The sequence below is a fragment of the Sebastes umbrosus genome, chromosome 23 (genome assembly GCF_015220745.1).
Source record: "Sebastes umbrosus isolate fSebUmb1 chromosome 23, fSebUmb1.pri, whole genome shotgun sequence".
NCBI classification, from domain to species: domain Eukaryota; kingdom Metazoa; phylum Chordata; class Actinopteri; order Perciformes; family Sebastidae; genus Sebastes; species Sebastes umbrosus.
Window position 1 is genome coordinate 734,303 of NC_051291.1, and position 15,853 is coordinate 750,155.

At 44.6% G+C, this 15,853-nt stretch overlaps 1 protein-coding gene across 3 annotated transcripts in view; it reads right to left on the reverse strand.

Annotated features, from left to right (window-relative positions):
• The window catches only part of LOC119482684 (protein bicaudal D homolog 1-like), a 38,954-nt gene extending 23,171 nt beyond the window's left edge, over positions 1-15,783 (reverse strand). For all 3 annotated transcript variants that reach the window (XM_037760477.1, XM_037760476.1, XM_037760475.1), the window contains exons 1-3: positions 15,248-15,783; positions 1,358-1,570; positions 329-481 (exon numbers count right to left, since the gene is read on the reverse strand). In XM_037760477.1, the coding sequence (XP_037616405.1) occupies positions 329-481; positions 1,358-1,570; positions 15,248-15,490 (609 nt within the window). In that variant the 5' untranslated portion in view covers positions 15,491-15,783. The remainder of the gene's footprint in view (positions 1-328; positions 482-1,357; positions 1,571-15,247) is intronic.
• Between the last annotated feature and the right edge of the window lie 70 nt (positions 15,784-15,853).

A 15,853-nucleotide genomic window follows, 5' to 3' on the forward strand; every position in this document is an offset into this window, starting at 1 on the left:
CTTTGATGGTGTAATTCTACAGTACGGGGCTTTTCTGCACGTTACAGCCGCAAACTGTCGATCAGCATAAAAGCTTGAAACCAGTGTAGTGAAACAGAACAGACTGTAAAGACACTACTGTTACACTACCACTATGTAGTGGCTTTAAATATGTATATATGTATATAATATTGTTAGAATAAAAATGTCCACATTGGAAAAACTAAAGATGAAATTCTTCACACGCGTTTGGTTTCTTCTGCTGCAGCCTCTGTTGCAGGGCCGTAATGTCATGTGTACGTCCATGTGTGTGTGTGTGTGTGTGTGTGTGTGTGTGAATCATCTGCACCTGATTCTGTTTGAGTGTCGACACCAGTTTCTGCAGAGAGATGTTCTCCTCCTCCAGCTCGGTGTAGTCCTGGAGCAGCCGCGTCTCCCGGAACTTGTACTCCCTGATCTCCTCTCGCATCCGGCTGCGCTGCAGCTCCAACATCTCGTTACTCTGCTGAGACAGTTCAGGAAAACAGAGCTGGAGCTGCATGCTGTTTATGATGCAGATAACCCGAGAGAATCACTGGAACCAGCATGGAAGCGACACAATTTTTTGAAAGAGAGAGAGACGATGGAAAGACTAACTGTGATGCACTTCCATGTGGTCAGCTAAAACCGAGTACCTCTTTACCATCTCCTGTTTGTTTCCCATGACAAAGCTCTTGTTATGATAGGTTATATATATATTCTTGTTATCTGACTGTGGGAAAAATGTCATAAAATCATATTTGACAGAATGTTGGCCTGCTCTTTTAAACGTCTTAGGCCCAATTCCAATCCACCCTCTCTCTACCTACATCCACTCCGTTCGCGTGGAGGCTCCGCCATGTTAAGTGCCATCCCAAACCAATCACTGGGGAGAGGAAGTGGGTTATAAAACCCTCCAACAGCGAGCTGCATCGATGACGACTTAACCAGCCGCCCTCACTGACGACGTGCAACGCCGTTTAGTGATCCAATGTCAGTTCGGTGTTACTACCGGTACAAACATTTACTGTAAACTGATCAAACTGACATTTAGTTTATTCTACTTTATTGTCACACAGACGTCAACAACATGAAGTAAATAGATTTTATTTAAGATCAAATACACCCTTATCTAGTCTAGAAAATGGTAGACATGTTCATTACTTTGTTAATTGTATATATACTGTATATATACAGTATATATATATACGAGTGTGAGGGTGCAGTGTGAGGTGGAGGGTGAGGTGGAGGTTGGAGGGGAACGGATTGGAACTGGGCCTAAATGTTGTACAAGAAGGCGCCCTGCTTTAAAGGAGCACCCAGTTGCAGCTCTTGGCTGATATGAAGCACCGTACTGTACCTCCCTCAGCTCCTGCAGCAGCGTGCTCAGGTGCTCGTTGTCGGCCTGAGCGTTGGAGGCGGTGGCCCGGCTGTGCTTCAGCGCCGACTGGAGCTCCAGGAGGCGGGCCATGTAGTAGGCCTCCTTGGAGGCAGACTCCTGCAGCAGCGTCTCCTCGTTGGTTTCTCCGTCTGCTGCCACCTTACGCTGGGTGGAGTAGGCCTGGCCAAATGCCTGGAACAAAGAAAGGATGTGTTATGGAATACTGATACTAAATGATACTCAGGCAACTCTGTATTTGTGGAGCTTAAATGTGGTACTGGATTAATCACTGAAATGATCAGTTGAAAAGATAATTAATTACTAAATCTTATTGTGACTAATCCACTTGCTGTCACTTAGAACATAAAACTTTATTTTGAATTTTAAGTTTCCAAATAAAGATACCAAATATGTTGGACTACATTTTGGAAAAATTGTCCAATGAATGTCTTATACCCCGTGACATCACACGTTTGAGTTGTAGCACTCTAGTTTTTGGATTTGGGAGAGCTGTTCATGTTTGCTAGTATTTTTATGAGTAGGGATGCACCGATACCGATACCAGTATCGGGTATCGGGTCCAATACTGTGCTCATGTACTCGTACTCGCAAAAACGGCTCTGATACAACGGCACCGATACCACTTTATGGCAGCGTGACGTTAACCTCTCGTCACCATCTTTCGGGTCCTATCGCACGCGCTCACGCTCCAACTCCCCGACGGTGCGGGCGAGACCGGCCGGTGGTGCGCCCGACCCCGCTGGGCCGGGATCCCACCTCAGCCAGCACGCACCGACCCTCACTTTCATTGCGCCACAGGGTTTCGCTTGCACCCTCTGACTCGCGAGTGCGTTAGACTCCTTGGTCCGTGTTTCAAGACGGGTCGGGTGGGTTGCAGACATCGCCACAGACCCCTGGCGCCTTTTACGTGGGCCGAGCCCCGATCTGGGGGCACGACGCAGTTGGTGCGCACTGAGGACAGTCCACCCCGGTGACACTTTGGCCACGGCCCCGGGAAACACCTTCGCCCCGAGCCTTTCCAAGCCGACCTAGAGTCGGTCGCGGTGCACCGCCTCGTATGCGGGACTCCCCAGCCTGCCGTGTGACGTACTCGAAGAAGTACTCGTATCGGTACTCGGTATCGGCGAGTACCCAAATGTAAGTACTTGTACTCGGTCTGAATAAAAGTGGTATCGGTGCATCCCTGTCTTAGACCATCGGAATAACATGTATGAATTTTGAAAATGGTTGTAGTTCCCCTTTAATCTCAGCTAAATGTATAACATGGAGAAAGGTTTCAAAGCACCTCTCCTGTGTCCACGGCACAAACGCTTACAGAATCACCAACTTGGAAATTGTGCAGAGTTCATTGTTAGTGACAGCTGAAGACGCAGCTCTATAAGAGTGACGGGACGCTGAGGTCCGTCGTGTAAGGAGAGGTGAGGCAGCGTCAGCGGCCTCGTGATCACCGAGCTGCAGCCGACCGACCCCTCTGCTCCACTGAACACTGATGGGAGGAGAAATATATTGAACTGAAAATCAATGAGCGCCCACGCTATGCTAGGCTGAGCTCAAAGTGTAGAGAGGGAGGGAGCGAATATGTGGGAAAGTCTCTCTCTCCCCTTTAAGTCCGAGGCTCAGAGAAAAAGTTCAGCCGGTGTGTGATTTTGTTTATAGGCACGACTGCAGGAATCACTGAGCACAGGCGAAACGTTCCCTGTGCACCGTCCCACAGGAGCAGAGTGTTAAGTACAGTTTATCTCAGTCAGCTGGGACCTGAACACCCAGGGCTGATCTCCGTCCGTCTGCTCGCTGAGACCGGTGGTGCGTTTCAGACTGCACACAGGAGATTAATGAGCCTTTTACACACACAAACTAATAAAGTGGTCTCCTGCAAATCATGTTCATAATTAGGAACCATAATCAGGTGAATGGATGTGTAACCATGTGCTGGTGACACTGGTGGCGTATGTTTCTGTCCCAACTCATCAAATAGGGACGTTTGGTCAGCGCCTCTCTGCATCTGATACCAACGCACCGTGTCTGTATGAGACACACCGGGCTTTCAAACCCATCCGTGTTAATATTAGACGGTCAGCTGACGTTGTATAAAGACTGAGAGAGTCTCTCCGGGTGGACGGTTGGGTCCAACTTTTACCCCCGAGGCCGCTGTTCGTGTCCCGTGTGAAACCAAGTCAACGTTGACTTATTTGACCTTTCTATAACATGACTTACATAACTTACATACTTAACTAACGGCAGTTATGAAAAGACATAATGCATGTCACGAGTGGAAACTGACGCGCCGTACCTGACCTGTCCAAAGGTCAAACGGAGCGTTTCAGACAGAGGGTGAAACGAGGTGCTGCAGCACAGCTGATAGGAGAAAAGTTACGCTCTTTTTTTAACATAAAAGGATGTAAACATGTTTTAGTAGGAACCCCAAAATAAGGAATCATTTGAAAGATGTTGTAATCCCATAAAAACTATCCACATAGTGACTTTAAGTACATGCATATGGATGCTCTTAGCTGCACAAACCACAAAGATTTTTGCGTTCAAAACTGTGTCATCTGAAACGTGATGAGCTGCAGTTTCAAACAAGGAGAAACAACAAGGAGCTCGATAACATTGCAGGCAATAACAGGATGAAACTGTCTCATTTGTCTGTTCTGTTCTGTTGTCTTTCAGCTCTACGTTGTCAGCCTGTGATTGTAATAAAGATCCCATCTGAAGGCACCATCAGCATCCATCTGGAGACGTTTTTAAACCACAGCAGGAGATGAAGCGCTAGCGCACCATGTCAGGGACGAAATATAGCCGTGATGAACCGCCTCTGCAGCATCCCACAGCTAATAAACGCTGGAGAGGAGTCACTGGATGTGTGTGACCGATCTGTTCATGGCCGATGGTTCCGCCACACAAGCCATTACTTTGACACAACACGCAGAACATAACGACATCCGTTCAATGTGCACAACAATAACCTCAGGCTGCGACATGTCATCAGAGTGAAATACGACCGGCAGAGTACATCACAGTAAAGAAGAAGATACCGCAGCATGTGCTTTATAAATATAATCCTGGTATCATTAGTCGTTAGCCTGTTTCATTGTTTCATTTGTTGTATTTGTAACATGAAACCGGGACAAACCCGGACGTCTGGTCACCGTAGTTTTTATACTATCCAATCCAATCTAGGGATGCCAGGCGAGGACATTTTCCCACCGGTTAATAAACTCGTAACAACTCGATGATGCTTAATATCTGTAGAGTGCTTACTTGTGTACAGTGTTGACCTGTGACAGTGTGCGTCTGCCACAAAGCTGCTCCGCTCCTGAAATTGAGCTAGATAGCAATGGACACGTTTTTTGATAAGACCTGACAAGCAGACACAAACACACAGACACATGTTGCTGAATGTTGTTAAACTAAACTGACAAACGATGCTTAGAATGATAAATGATAAACGGACCTGCTTAATTCCGGCCGTGCATTTGGGTCAAGAGGGAAACGAACACGTTTATCTTCTCTGATAAAAAGTTGGAGGTGATCTCTAGGAGGGTTGAACAGCCTCGTAGCAATGTGTGAATCTGCTTCCACTGTGGCTCTGAGACCAGCGTCCTACATAGCTGACACAGTGCCTCACTGCCAACTCTGACTTCATCCTGTCTCAGACCAAAAGAAACGAGGGAACAGAGAGGACAGGGACGAAGAAGCAGTGGCAGGACACACTGGCCTTTCTCCCATCTCCCAAAGTCTTTACCACACTATACTTCACCTCCTCCTTTCACACCGTCTATCATTCTCATTTCTGTCTGTCTCCCCGTTGTCTTCCGTTGCTCCGTCAGCATACTAATGCAGCCTGACTGAAGATTGTCCCATAAAACTGTCCCCGTCTGAGTGACGCTGTGGGAACAGCTAAGACATCAGAGTGGGTTTATTGTGCAGCAACTAAAAGCTATAGCTGGTTTTTAAAACAGAGAAAAGGGATATCTGCTCTTGCATTAAGAAAGCGTTTTGTTTTCCGATGAGAGATAATGCTTTACTTGTTTGGTTCACATAATGTTCATCTGCTCCGATCTTGGACCCGCAGTGTGACACCGAGTAGCATGACGCAGCCCTTCATTTGGATGGATTCTGTGTAATTTGAGTCACACAGTCTGACCCAGAGTCAGACAAAGGGAGCTGGTATTTTCTAGCCCCATCCTCCCAGTTATCTCATTCACATCCTCACCATTCCCCTCCTTCTGTCGTTGTTCACGCCTCTATTCTCTAAGGTGAGGGATGATGTCATCATCCTGCAGACACACTTGAGAGGCAGACAAAAGGTGTGACACACATCCCAAACATTCGACTGCGAGGAAAGACTTGAAACCTCGTGATAGATATAGATACGGAGGAATGAAACGGTCCAGTTCCAGACTCCAGTTACAAAGCCTGAACGTTGACACTGATGTGTTGGAGGTGTTTTGGCCGGCAGTCTGCTGTGTCATTTCTCTGTGAACCTCCCACCATGACGTCTGGTTGGATCGATAGTCACCACATGCTAAATATACCACTGCCTGGCAGCTGACCTCACTGCGTGTGTGCGTGTTTCTCTTGCATCTATTGCAGTATCATTGGCAGTGAACTGACCTTGATTCACAATACTGGCAGCCCATCTGCGTTTACTCACCCAGCTAGGGTCAGACACACACACACACACACACACACACACACACACACATGCACGTACGCACATTATTATTTAAAGCCTTCCCTCCCTGCAGGGAGTCTGATGTAGACAGCAGGCGTTCCCCGACCTTTAGAACCTCTTCCTGACATCTGAAGACACCTGCACACAGGAACCTCCATCACTGGCTTCACATAAAAATAGGTTTCGGAAAAAACCCAGGAGGCATCCTGATCAGATGCCCGAACCACCTCGACTGGAACCCTTTCCCCTCCGATTAAATCGCCACCTTAACGTGGTGGAGGGGTTTGTGTTCCGCAGTGATCGTGGGCGCTGTGTTGTCGAGGGCATTAGCTCCTGGTTGGGTCTCCCAAGGCAAAGTGGTCTCAGGGGAGGGGCCAGACCCGGAGCGATTCACAGACCTCAATGAATCGGACTTCACGGACTGGAGCAACCTCGCCCGGACAAGGGAGACCGGGGGCCCCCTCCTGGAGCCAGACCCGGGAGGGGAGCTTACTGGCGAGCATCCGGTGGCCAGGCCTTGGCCCATGGAGCCGCCACCCTACGGGCCGACCCCACGTGGAACGTCACGTGTTGAAAAGCTCTGCTAAAGTTAAAGGTCCCATATCATGCTCATTTTCAGGTTCATACTTGTATTTAGTGTTTCTACTAGAACATGTTTACATGCTGTAATGTTAAAAAAACACATAATTTTCCTGATACTGTCTGTCTGAATATACCTGTATTCACCCTCTGTCTGAAACGCTCCGTTTTAGTGCATTTCAATGGTATTGCAACAGAACTGCGTTGCTAGGCAACAGTTTGGGTCCATGTGTACTTCCTGTCAGCTGATGTTAGTTACATCCACTGCAACCCGGAATAAACTGGGACACATTTAGAATGTTTACGTTTAAAACCGTGTAATGGGTTAAATATTGTATATTTGTGACATCACAAATGGACAGAAATCCTAAAGGCTTGTTTCAAACGCACAGTTTCTGAATACGGATTGTGTGTATTTCTCCGTATATTGAGCGCTTCGATACTTTCACAGTATTTATAAAGCACTTAAACCTGCTTTATAATATAAAAGACATGAAAATCTTACTTTTTGCAATATGGGACCTTTAAAGAATAAACATAAATATCATTCAAATTCAGTTTTCTCTGCAGACTAGTACTTGACATCTGTTGTATCTCAACTTTTCAAAATAGTTGATACAACTCAACTCTTCCAGCCAACATTCAAATGAGATTAAATGATCTGACCCCCCCCATATGGAGACAGAACCAGTCTACAGGTCAATAACGGAGCATTTGCCTGAAGACTAGTGACGTGGTCCTTTAAGTCACTACTTTATGGGAAGAGTGGGACTATCCATCTCTCTCCTCTCTATCTCCATCATCCCTGTTTCACCGCTGTTGTTTCCAGAAGTAAACAGCTTCCCTCCCTTCACATTCTGTTGAATTCAGGAATTATAAAGGAGAGACAGGAACAAGAGAGCTTGCAAGGGAGAGCAGAAGGGATGGAGGGAGTAAAAGGAGAAGGAGAGGGGGAGGGGAACAGATAGAGGACATAATTACATTTGATATTACCTCATACTCCCTTGGCACAGGCCCTTTGTTTTACTTCCATCCAATCTTTTCATCCCTCTATTGTTCACAACACCACCTCCTATATGACTACCTCTACTAGTTTCCACTTTAACATCACAAACTCAGACTTTGTGAAAGCTCTGTTATCCAAACATATGGATGCCTAAAGTAATTAAATTACAGCTGCAACGATTAGTCTGACCAAAACTACACAAGTAAGACACAAGTTGTTGATGGAGGGAGAGACGTCACCAACCCATCATCCAATCACTGGTGATCAACAAAACCTAAAAGCTTGTAATTCACTGACTCATCAGTCCATTCAAGTTCATCTCGTGTTCAACGCTTCTTTAAAAAAAAACGAAACAAACATCGAAAAAAAACTGAGCTTTGTGTTCAGGAATCATAAAGAAATCATCATGACCTCATACTTAATGAATAATTTGCCACGTCTGCTCTGCTCTTTATGTGTGTACATGCATCTTTCAGACATCCAGTCTGCTCCTAAGTGCTTCTGAGACATGTGGCTGTCACATCCATAACTAGGCTACCAGAGAGCCGAGGAGAGAGGCGAGAGGCGAGACCACAGATCCAGGGTTTGTCTGAGGCACACTACAGGAACTACATCTGGTACAACTTATATAACACACTACAAAACAAACTACAACAATCTTATTAAACTTCTCCTCGACTCAGGATTACTTTCCAGTGTCTGTTTTTTTTGTTGCTGCACTCATGGTTAATTTCTTCCCCGGTATCGACAGAGGAAGCAGCAGGATACATCCTAAACCCCAGTGAGCGAGGCAGGAGGTGATTGGGCGTCACACGTCAACACGAGGAGAGAGAGGCGTCCCGCTGGCTGTGTGAAGTCACACGGAGGAGTAACAGAGGGTCACTCGGTCCCCTTCTGTTTTTAGCCTCGACGGATGCACGATACATTTTTCATCAGCGCTCCACTCGTCACACCCACAAATGCACCCCCCCCCCTTCCTCGCAATGCTGCTCTGATGGGAACCACACACTACCTTTCTGTGAATCGTGTGGCCATGAGCTCTAACTGTGGCCAAAGATAATTACATTACCATTACTTCAGAAACACAGCACTGACTCATATCACTAATGACCTCCATCCTCTGAATGCTCTAGGTCTCTAGTCTGATCCATCCATCCTCTGAATGCTCTAGGTCTCTAGTCTGATCCATCCATCCTCTGAATGCTCTAGGTCTCTAGTTTGATCCATCCATCCTCTGAATGCTCTAGGTCTCTAGTCTGATCCATCCATCCTCTGAATGCTCTAGGTCTCTAGTTTGATCCATCCATCCTCTGAATGCTCTAGGTCTCTAGTTTGATCCATCCATCCTCTGAATGCTCTAGGTCTCTAGTTTGATCCATCCATCCTCTGAATGCTCTAGGTCTCTAGTTTGAGCCATCCATCCTCTGAATGCTCTAGGTCTCTAGTTTGAGCCATCCATCCTCTGAATGCTCTAGGTCTCTAGTCTGATCCATCCATCCTCTGAATGCTCTAGGTCTCTAGTTTGATCCATCCATCCTCTGAATGCTCTAGGTCTCTAGTTTGATCCATCCATCCTCTGAATGCTCTGGGTCTCTAGTCTGATCCATCCATCCTCTGAATGCTCTAGGTCTCTAGTCTGATCCATCCATCCTCTGAATGCTCTAGGTCTCTGTTTGTGGCTGTAAAGTTTCATGAGGCTGTGATTATCCTAGAGGTCACCACAGGTCATTTTATACAGTGAGGTCACTGAAATGTCTCCTATGGGGACTAACATCATCACACATGAATACAGGTGGACTCATTGGATCCACCAGTAGAACCTCACTTAATCTCAACTGTGAAGGCACACATTTGCATATTCATACAGTTTCAGCTTCAAAGTTTGTACATCTCAAATTCACCTAAAAAAATAAATAAAAGGCGATGAGGAGCTACAGGAATCTAAAAGGGTGGGAACAAAAATCCAAAGATGCTTAAATCCATCTGACACTGCGTCATCATTTGCAGCTCCTATCTGTAGGACACCTGAGTCGGCACCAAGCCTGATTACAACCAGCACCGAGTGGAGACGAGAGACTCGCTGTACAAATCAATGTGATGGACTCCTGTTGAGCTAATTAGTAGCAAGCTGTGGCTAGCGTCTGAGGCTTCCTCCCGCTGCCAAGCCAACGATTATTACATTAAACCGGCCGGTCCGTGGCGCCCAATTAGCTAATGCACATGACAACTACTGAATGACATGAAGGCTGAGGGTGACATCATATGACCTTCTTTACTGCCTTTTGTTTTTAGATGTCTTATAATTGTCCTGATGAATCTTGGAATGAGTCTTGAAACCCGTAAATGAGTCAGCATTTTAGCACCTCCGGTTCCCTCGTCTGGAAGTCAAAGTGTTTTTAGTTAGATGCCTGACATAAGTTCTGTGGTTAACACAAGCTGAAGACATTTTAACGTTTTGTTCTATGATATAAAATACATCAGTAACTATCCCCACTCGTGAATGTTGAAGCTTTTACGTGTCTTAAAAAAGGCGGTTGCTAACGAGTGGTTAAATGAGGCTACAGAGGTTGTCTGGGATATTAAACGTCATCATGCCAAACACAGAAACTCATCTACTCAGTGGTGGTGACGTGAAGTCATGCGACTCTGGTGATTGCATTCACGCTTGAAAAATCATAAAGACGGTGTTCATTTATGAAGATTATCTTGCAGAACAAAGCGTGTGAGTATCATAGACGTGTGTTTGCCACAGAGCTTATTTTCTGCAATAATCCAAAACCCCAACGGAAACATCCCGTTGGTTTTTTGGCGAGGGAACCAGGGCGACGCTAACTTCCTGGTTGGCCGACAAAAATGACGTCACTGCAGTGATCAGCAGAATACACCCTAACACTCCACCAACGGTAAAGAAATAGCTCGTACTTTAAGAACGCACTGTTTATCCCTCAATGAAAACTTCAGCTGTTTCAAACAGAATCTTACAGACATTCGGTCTCTGCCAGTAATGTTACTTAACGTTATCGGTTCACGGGAATTGGTGCAGCCTATGCATTGCCAACATTTTCAAATCCTACATATAATAAAGTTGCACCAATCTAAAACGGTATTTAATCGATGCATCTTGTGCTCGGGCTGCTTGTGTTTTCAAGAGATTGTTGAGAGTGAAGACAACATGAAGGAAGCTTTTGAAAAGGCTCGTCTCCTTTTCAGTAACACACATCTAACAAAGACATTTCTACTGCCAACCCTCAGTTAGCCGCTCTCTTTCACAGAGAATGACCGTAAACGGAGACTGCACAGAAAGAGTCTCATATACACTCATGAGACGGCAAAAACTCCACCATGGCACATTTCACAAAGTGAATGACAGGATAGAGACACAGACAGTAAATGATATTGGTGCTTGAGCTGCTTGCATGGCTATGAAAAAGTAATGTTTCTGTCCAGCGCACCCTTCAGCGTTGAAGTGAATCATTTATAGAAGAAACTGTTTATATAACTTCAGATTTGCACTCTGTGGCCTTACATCCAGACAGACTGTTCATGAAATACAAGGTTCTGGTGCTGCACTTCGTCTGAACCAGCAGCAATGTGGCTTTTATGTTATAGATCCCAGCAAACATTTAGACGATGAATGACGATTGTTTGAATGTCCAATCCAGACGTCCCGTTATGGTTCAAAAATAATAATACCAAAATGAAAGTTGTGCCAATGTCCAGGACGTTACCTGGCCATCAGCTGGACATCCTTCCTGGATGTTCTAGCAACGTCGTACAACGGTTCGTATTCCTCATTTTTCATTCGTTTTCCTACGAATGTCCAGCAACACTTGTCATTTTCTGCTTGTTACATGCTGACACAACAACAACAACAACAACAACAACAACAACAACAACAACAACAACAGTAACTATCTAACCAACCTTTAGGTCACCTTAGGCCATACCTAAAAACATAAAACCTGAGCTGTGATAAATCAGAATTCATTATGTAGATCACTGAACCAGAAGCTTCTCCATCTGAGCTGCCAGCAGCCAGCCATGCAGCACCGTGACTGCACTGGGAAGCTTCCAACAATCAGTGTGTTCAAGCTTCATTTCCCTGGCTGCCATTTACTCCTCCAGACCTCTGCTGTCCATAACAAAGTGTCCACGGTGGACTTGACTGTGTTTAAATGAAATACTGTTGACTATAGGGCTGACACGAATGCTTCGATACTGGGGAGCTTCGAAGCAACGACCGTTGCCATGGTAATCGACCATGGAATAATCCCACAACAATATTCATTATTCATATTTAACATGGACATGGTGACAGACAGAAGTGCCTGCTGCACCGCGCCTCGAAGCTTCAAATACCTTCTAATATATAAGCCCAAAAAATGGTATTCGGGACGCCCTACTGTTGACACATATGTATGAAGTGCTACTGCTGCCTGCTACACACACACACACACACACACACACACACACACACACACAGACCTTCAGGATGTAACTGCAACCTCGGTCCGTATCATAGCCAACAAGCTGGTGAATTAGTGTTGCCGTGCATGCCTACATGCTGGGAAATGCTGTTCTCTGATGCGTATCGATCAGAAAAATGAGTTGATCACCAGTGAGGCTGACGCAGCCTATTAGCCCTGATTGATTATCAAACTCAGTGGAGATAATTCACCTCCTGAGGCCAGAGGTAAACAGAATATAGTGCAGAATTACATGAACAACGTCATCAGATATCGTGCTATATGTATGTGGTGCATGGAGGGTTGCTTGTAACAAGAATCAGGAGTTTCTCTACCTCTAAAGTGCTCTAGCATGTATCATATGTGTCATAAACTAGCTACAAAAATACTACAAACTGTCCAAACACAACAAGCAGCTGGTTGCAAAATGTCCTTATGGTCCTTTGAACCGTTTCTATTTATTTATTAACCTTTATTTAACCAGGAGTAAAGACTCATTGAGATTAAAAATCTCTCCTCCAAGAGTGTCCCGGCCAGCAGCACAGTTACACGGTCAAAGACATAAAACAAACATAACGAAGAAGAAGAGCAAATTACAGAATCATAAGGTATCAAGAAACATTCATCAGCATTCAAAACATCTGCTGCCAGATGTGCTTGTTTCCAGATCTTTTAGAAGCACTTTACAGACATTCAGTGAGACCAGCTCTCCAAGTTTCAGGTCATTTTGTAGCTGATTCCCAGAAGACGGAGCAGCAGACTGGAACACCCCCTTTTCCAAGTTCAGTACGGACTTTGGGGACAGTTAGTAGGATTAAGTCCTGGACGGTACCTTCCCGTACTTTTGTGAAGGATGTAGGTCCGTATAGATAAGATGGAAGCAGACCAAGAATAGCCTCATAAATAAGAACACGCCAGTGGTTCAGTCTACGGGTGGACGAGGCAGACCATCCTACCCGAGCATACAAAGAGCAGCGGTGCGTAAGGGCTTTAAAGTTCATAATAAATCTCAGTGCTCCGTGGTAGACAGAAGAAGAAGATGCGTGCATGTATATAACATCGCCGTTGTCCAGCACAGACATAAAGCTGGCAGAGACAAGCCTCTTTTTGGCCTCGAAGGAAAAGCAAGACTTTGTTTCTAAAATAAAAACCCAATTTCAACTTTTTCCCCAGCTGCTGAATGTGAAGCTTCAATCCCAATTCAAGAGTCAATCTCAGAGCCCTGAAAAGTGGTGAGAGGTGGGAGATTCAGTGGCTTAGATTTTGCATTTAAGAACAGCATGCATGCAATGTCCCTCTGTAAAACACGTCTGATGCTTAAGGCTGCACTAATCAATAGTTTTATGTGAACAATGGATCAAATGACCATGTGCAATGTGTAATGTCATTAGTGACGAACCCACAGAGAATCATCACCAGCTCTGAGCTTTTTAACACCTTTCAGCTCATTGTTTTGGTGTTTTTGAACCAGTATATCCACTCTCATCATCCCTGTTCCCTGCAGGCGGTTTACAGAGAACTTGCTCTGATAAAGATACTGTTCACTATCTGCTCAGAGAGACTAGCTGGTGAACATACAGTGGAGCAGTATGTATTCATTTGTATTTCTTCCCTTAACAAATCTCTCATCAACTAGTCGTTCCAGCGTCAAACCCCAACTCTAATATAACACAGAACATATAATATGTACATCCAAACAAACAACATACTGTACATATATATGAGGCTAATGTAGAAACTAGACATGAAACATGTAGTAGCCTAACCCAGTGGTCAGCAACCTTTACTATCATACTATTACTATCTGTCTGGAGCTGCAAAACATGTGATCATTGTGATGAAGGTAACAGTTTATAGTCTAAGTATATAGTATATAAGTCTAATGCAGTGAGGGCCAAAGAGACAATGTGCTACGGAGTATAAGGGCCACATTGAGGGGAAAAACATCTGAGATTTACAGAATAAAGTCAGAATATTACGAGAAAAAAAAGTCGTAATATTACGAGAATAAAGTCAAAACTTTACAAGAAAAAAAGAAAATAACATGTAAAATTACTACTTTATAATATTATGATTTTATTCTCATAATATTACAACTTTTTTTCTCGTAAACCTATGACTTTAATCTCTTAATATTATGACTTTATTCTCTAGATCTCAGATTTATTATTTTTCCTCAATGTACCGTCGTACCATAGACCTACAACAATGATAAATAAAAATGAAAATGTAAACAAAAGAACAGTTATTCATTTCCATGTTTAAACATCCCCAGGGAGCCTCTGGAGAGGAGCTGAAGAGATGCAGGTTGCTGACCTCTGGTGTCTGACTGTAGTCATGTAATGGGCGGGGCTGTGTGTTGTTGTCTGTCCAGCAGGTGTGACTGCAGGTAGTCTGCATCAGGTGCATCAGGCCTGCAGAGCAGCACACAGAGCTGCAGGTATATCAACAATAGAAGTGATGCTAACACATCACAAAAGGATGAACCTATTTGTGATGCAATATATCCTTAATGCAATATATACCTCAAGTGCAACTACCTTTGTTTACATTTTATTTATTACATCTACCCTATCTCCTATTTTACAATTACCTCTGTTTACATTACATCTATCTTTATATTTTATACCTCTAGTGTAACACTTCTGTTTATATTTCTTTATTACATCTACTTTACCTGTTTTATTTGCTTTATAACTGTGTGTGTTCCTAATAGCAGACTTTTTTTTTATTATAGGAGCACATGATAGTGATCATATATCAATTATCGATAAACATCATGTTCATATATATACTGTATATATATATATATATATACACTAAACAGAGCAGATAATATTATTAACATTATTATTATAGCACATGATAATGATCATATATCAATTATCGATAAACATCATGTTCTATATCTTACATTACATCTATTTTTATATGTTATACTTCTAGTGTAACACTTCTGTTTATATTGATTTATTACATCTATTTTATCTGTTTTATTTGCTTTATAACCTGTTATATGTTTTACCTGCCTCGTTTAGTCTTGTCAAGTATTTGTTTTAAAGCACAATGACAATAAAGCTTTCTATTCTCTGTTCTCTATTCCTCCAGTAAGGACCCACCTCCTGCAGCTGCTCCAGCTCCAGCCTCAGCGTCTCCTGCTCGGCCTCCAGGTCTGCGTACTGCTGCTTCAGGCTCTGGTTCTCCTCCAGCACCACCAGCCCGCACTCCGCCGCCCGGACCTTCTCCCGGTTGGCCTCCGCCAGCTCCCGGGTGAGGCGCTCCACCTCGGCCCGGCACTGCTCCACCTCGGCCCGGCACTGCTCCACCGTGTCTCCGCATCCTCCTGCTCCACCGGCAGCCATCGCTCCTCTTCCTCCTCCTCCTCCTCTTCCTCAGAAACAGCTGAGACAACAACCCCCCCGCCTCCTCTCAGAGGACTCACTCTGCTGCTTCAGATCTCAGGTACAAAAATATAAAATATAAAATAACAAATAAACATCCTTAAAGCGTCGAGTCATCATCAGCATCATCACCAGAGGAGGAAGTCATCTTCATCTTCAGCCAGCGAGGCTCGAAATGATGCAGCGATTCATCCTCATCCTCCTTCCGCTGCCTGCATCCTCCTCCTCTTCCTCCTCTCCTCCTCCTCCTCTTCCTCCTCTCCTCCTCCTCCTCCTCCTCCTCTTCCTCCTCTCCTCCTCCTCCTCCTCTCCTCCTCCTCCTCC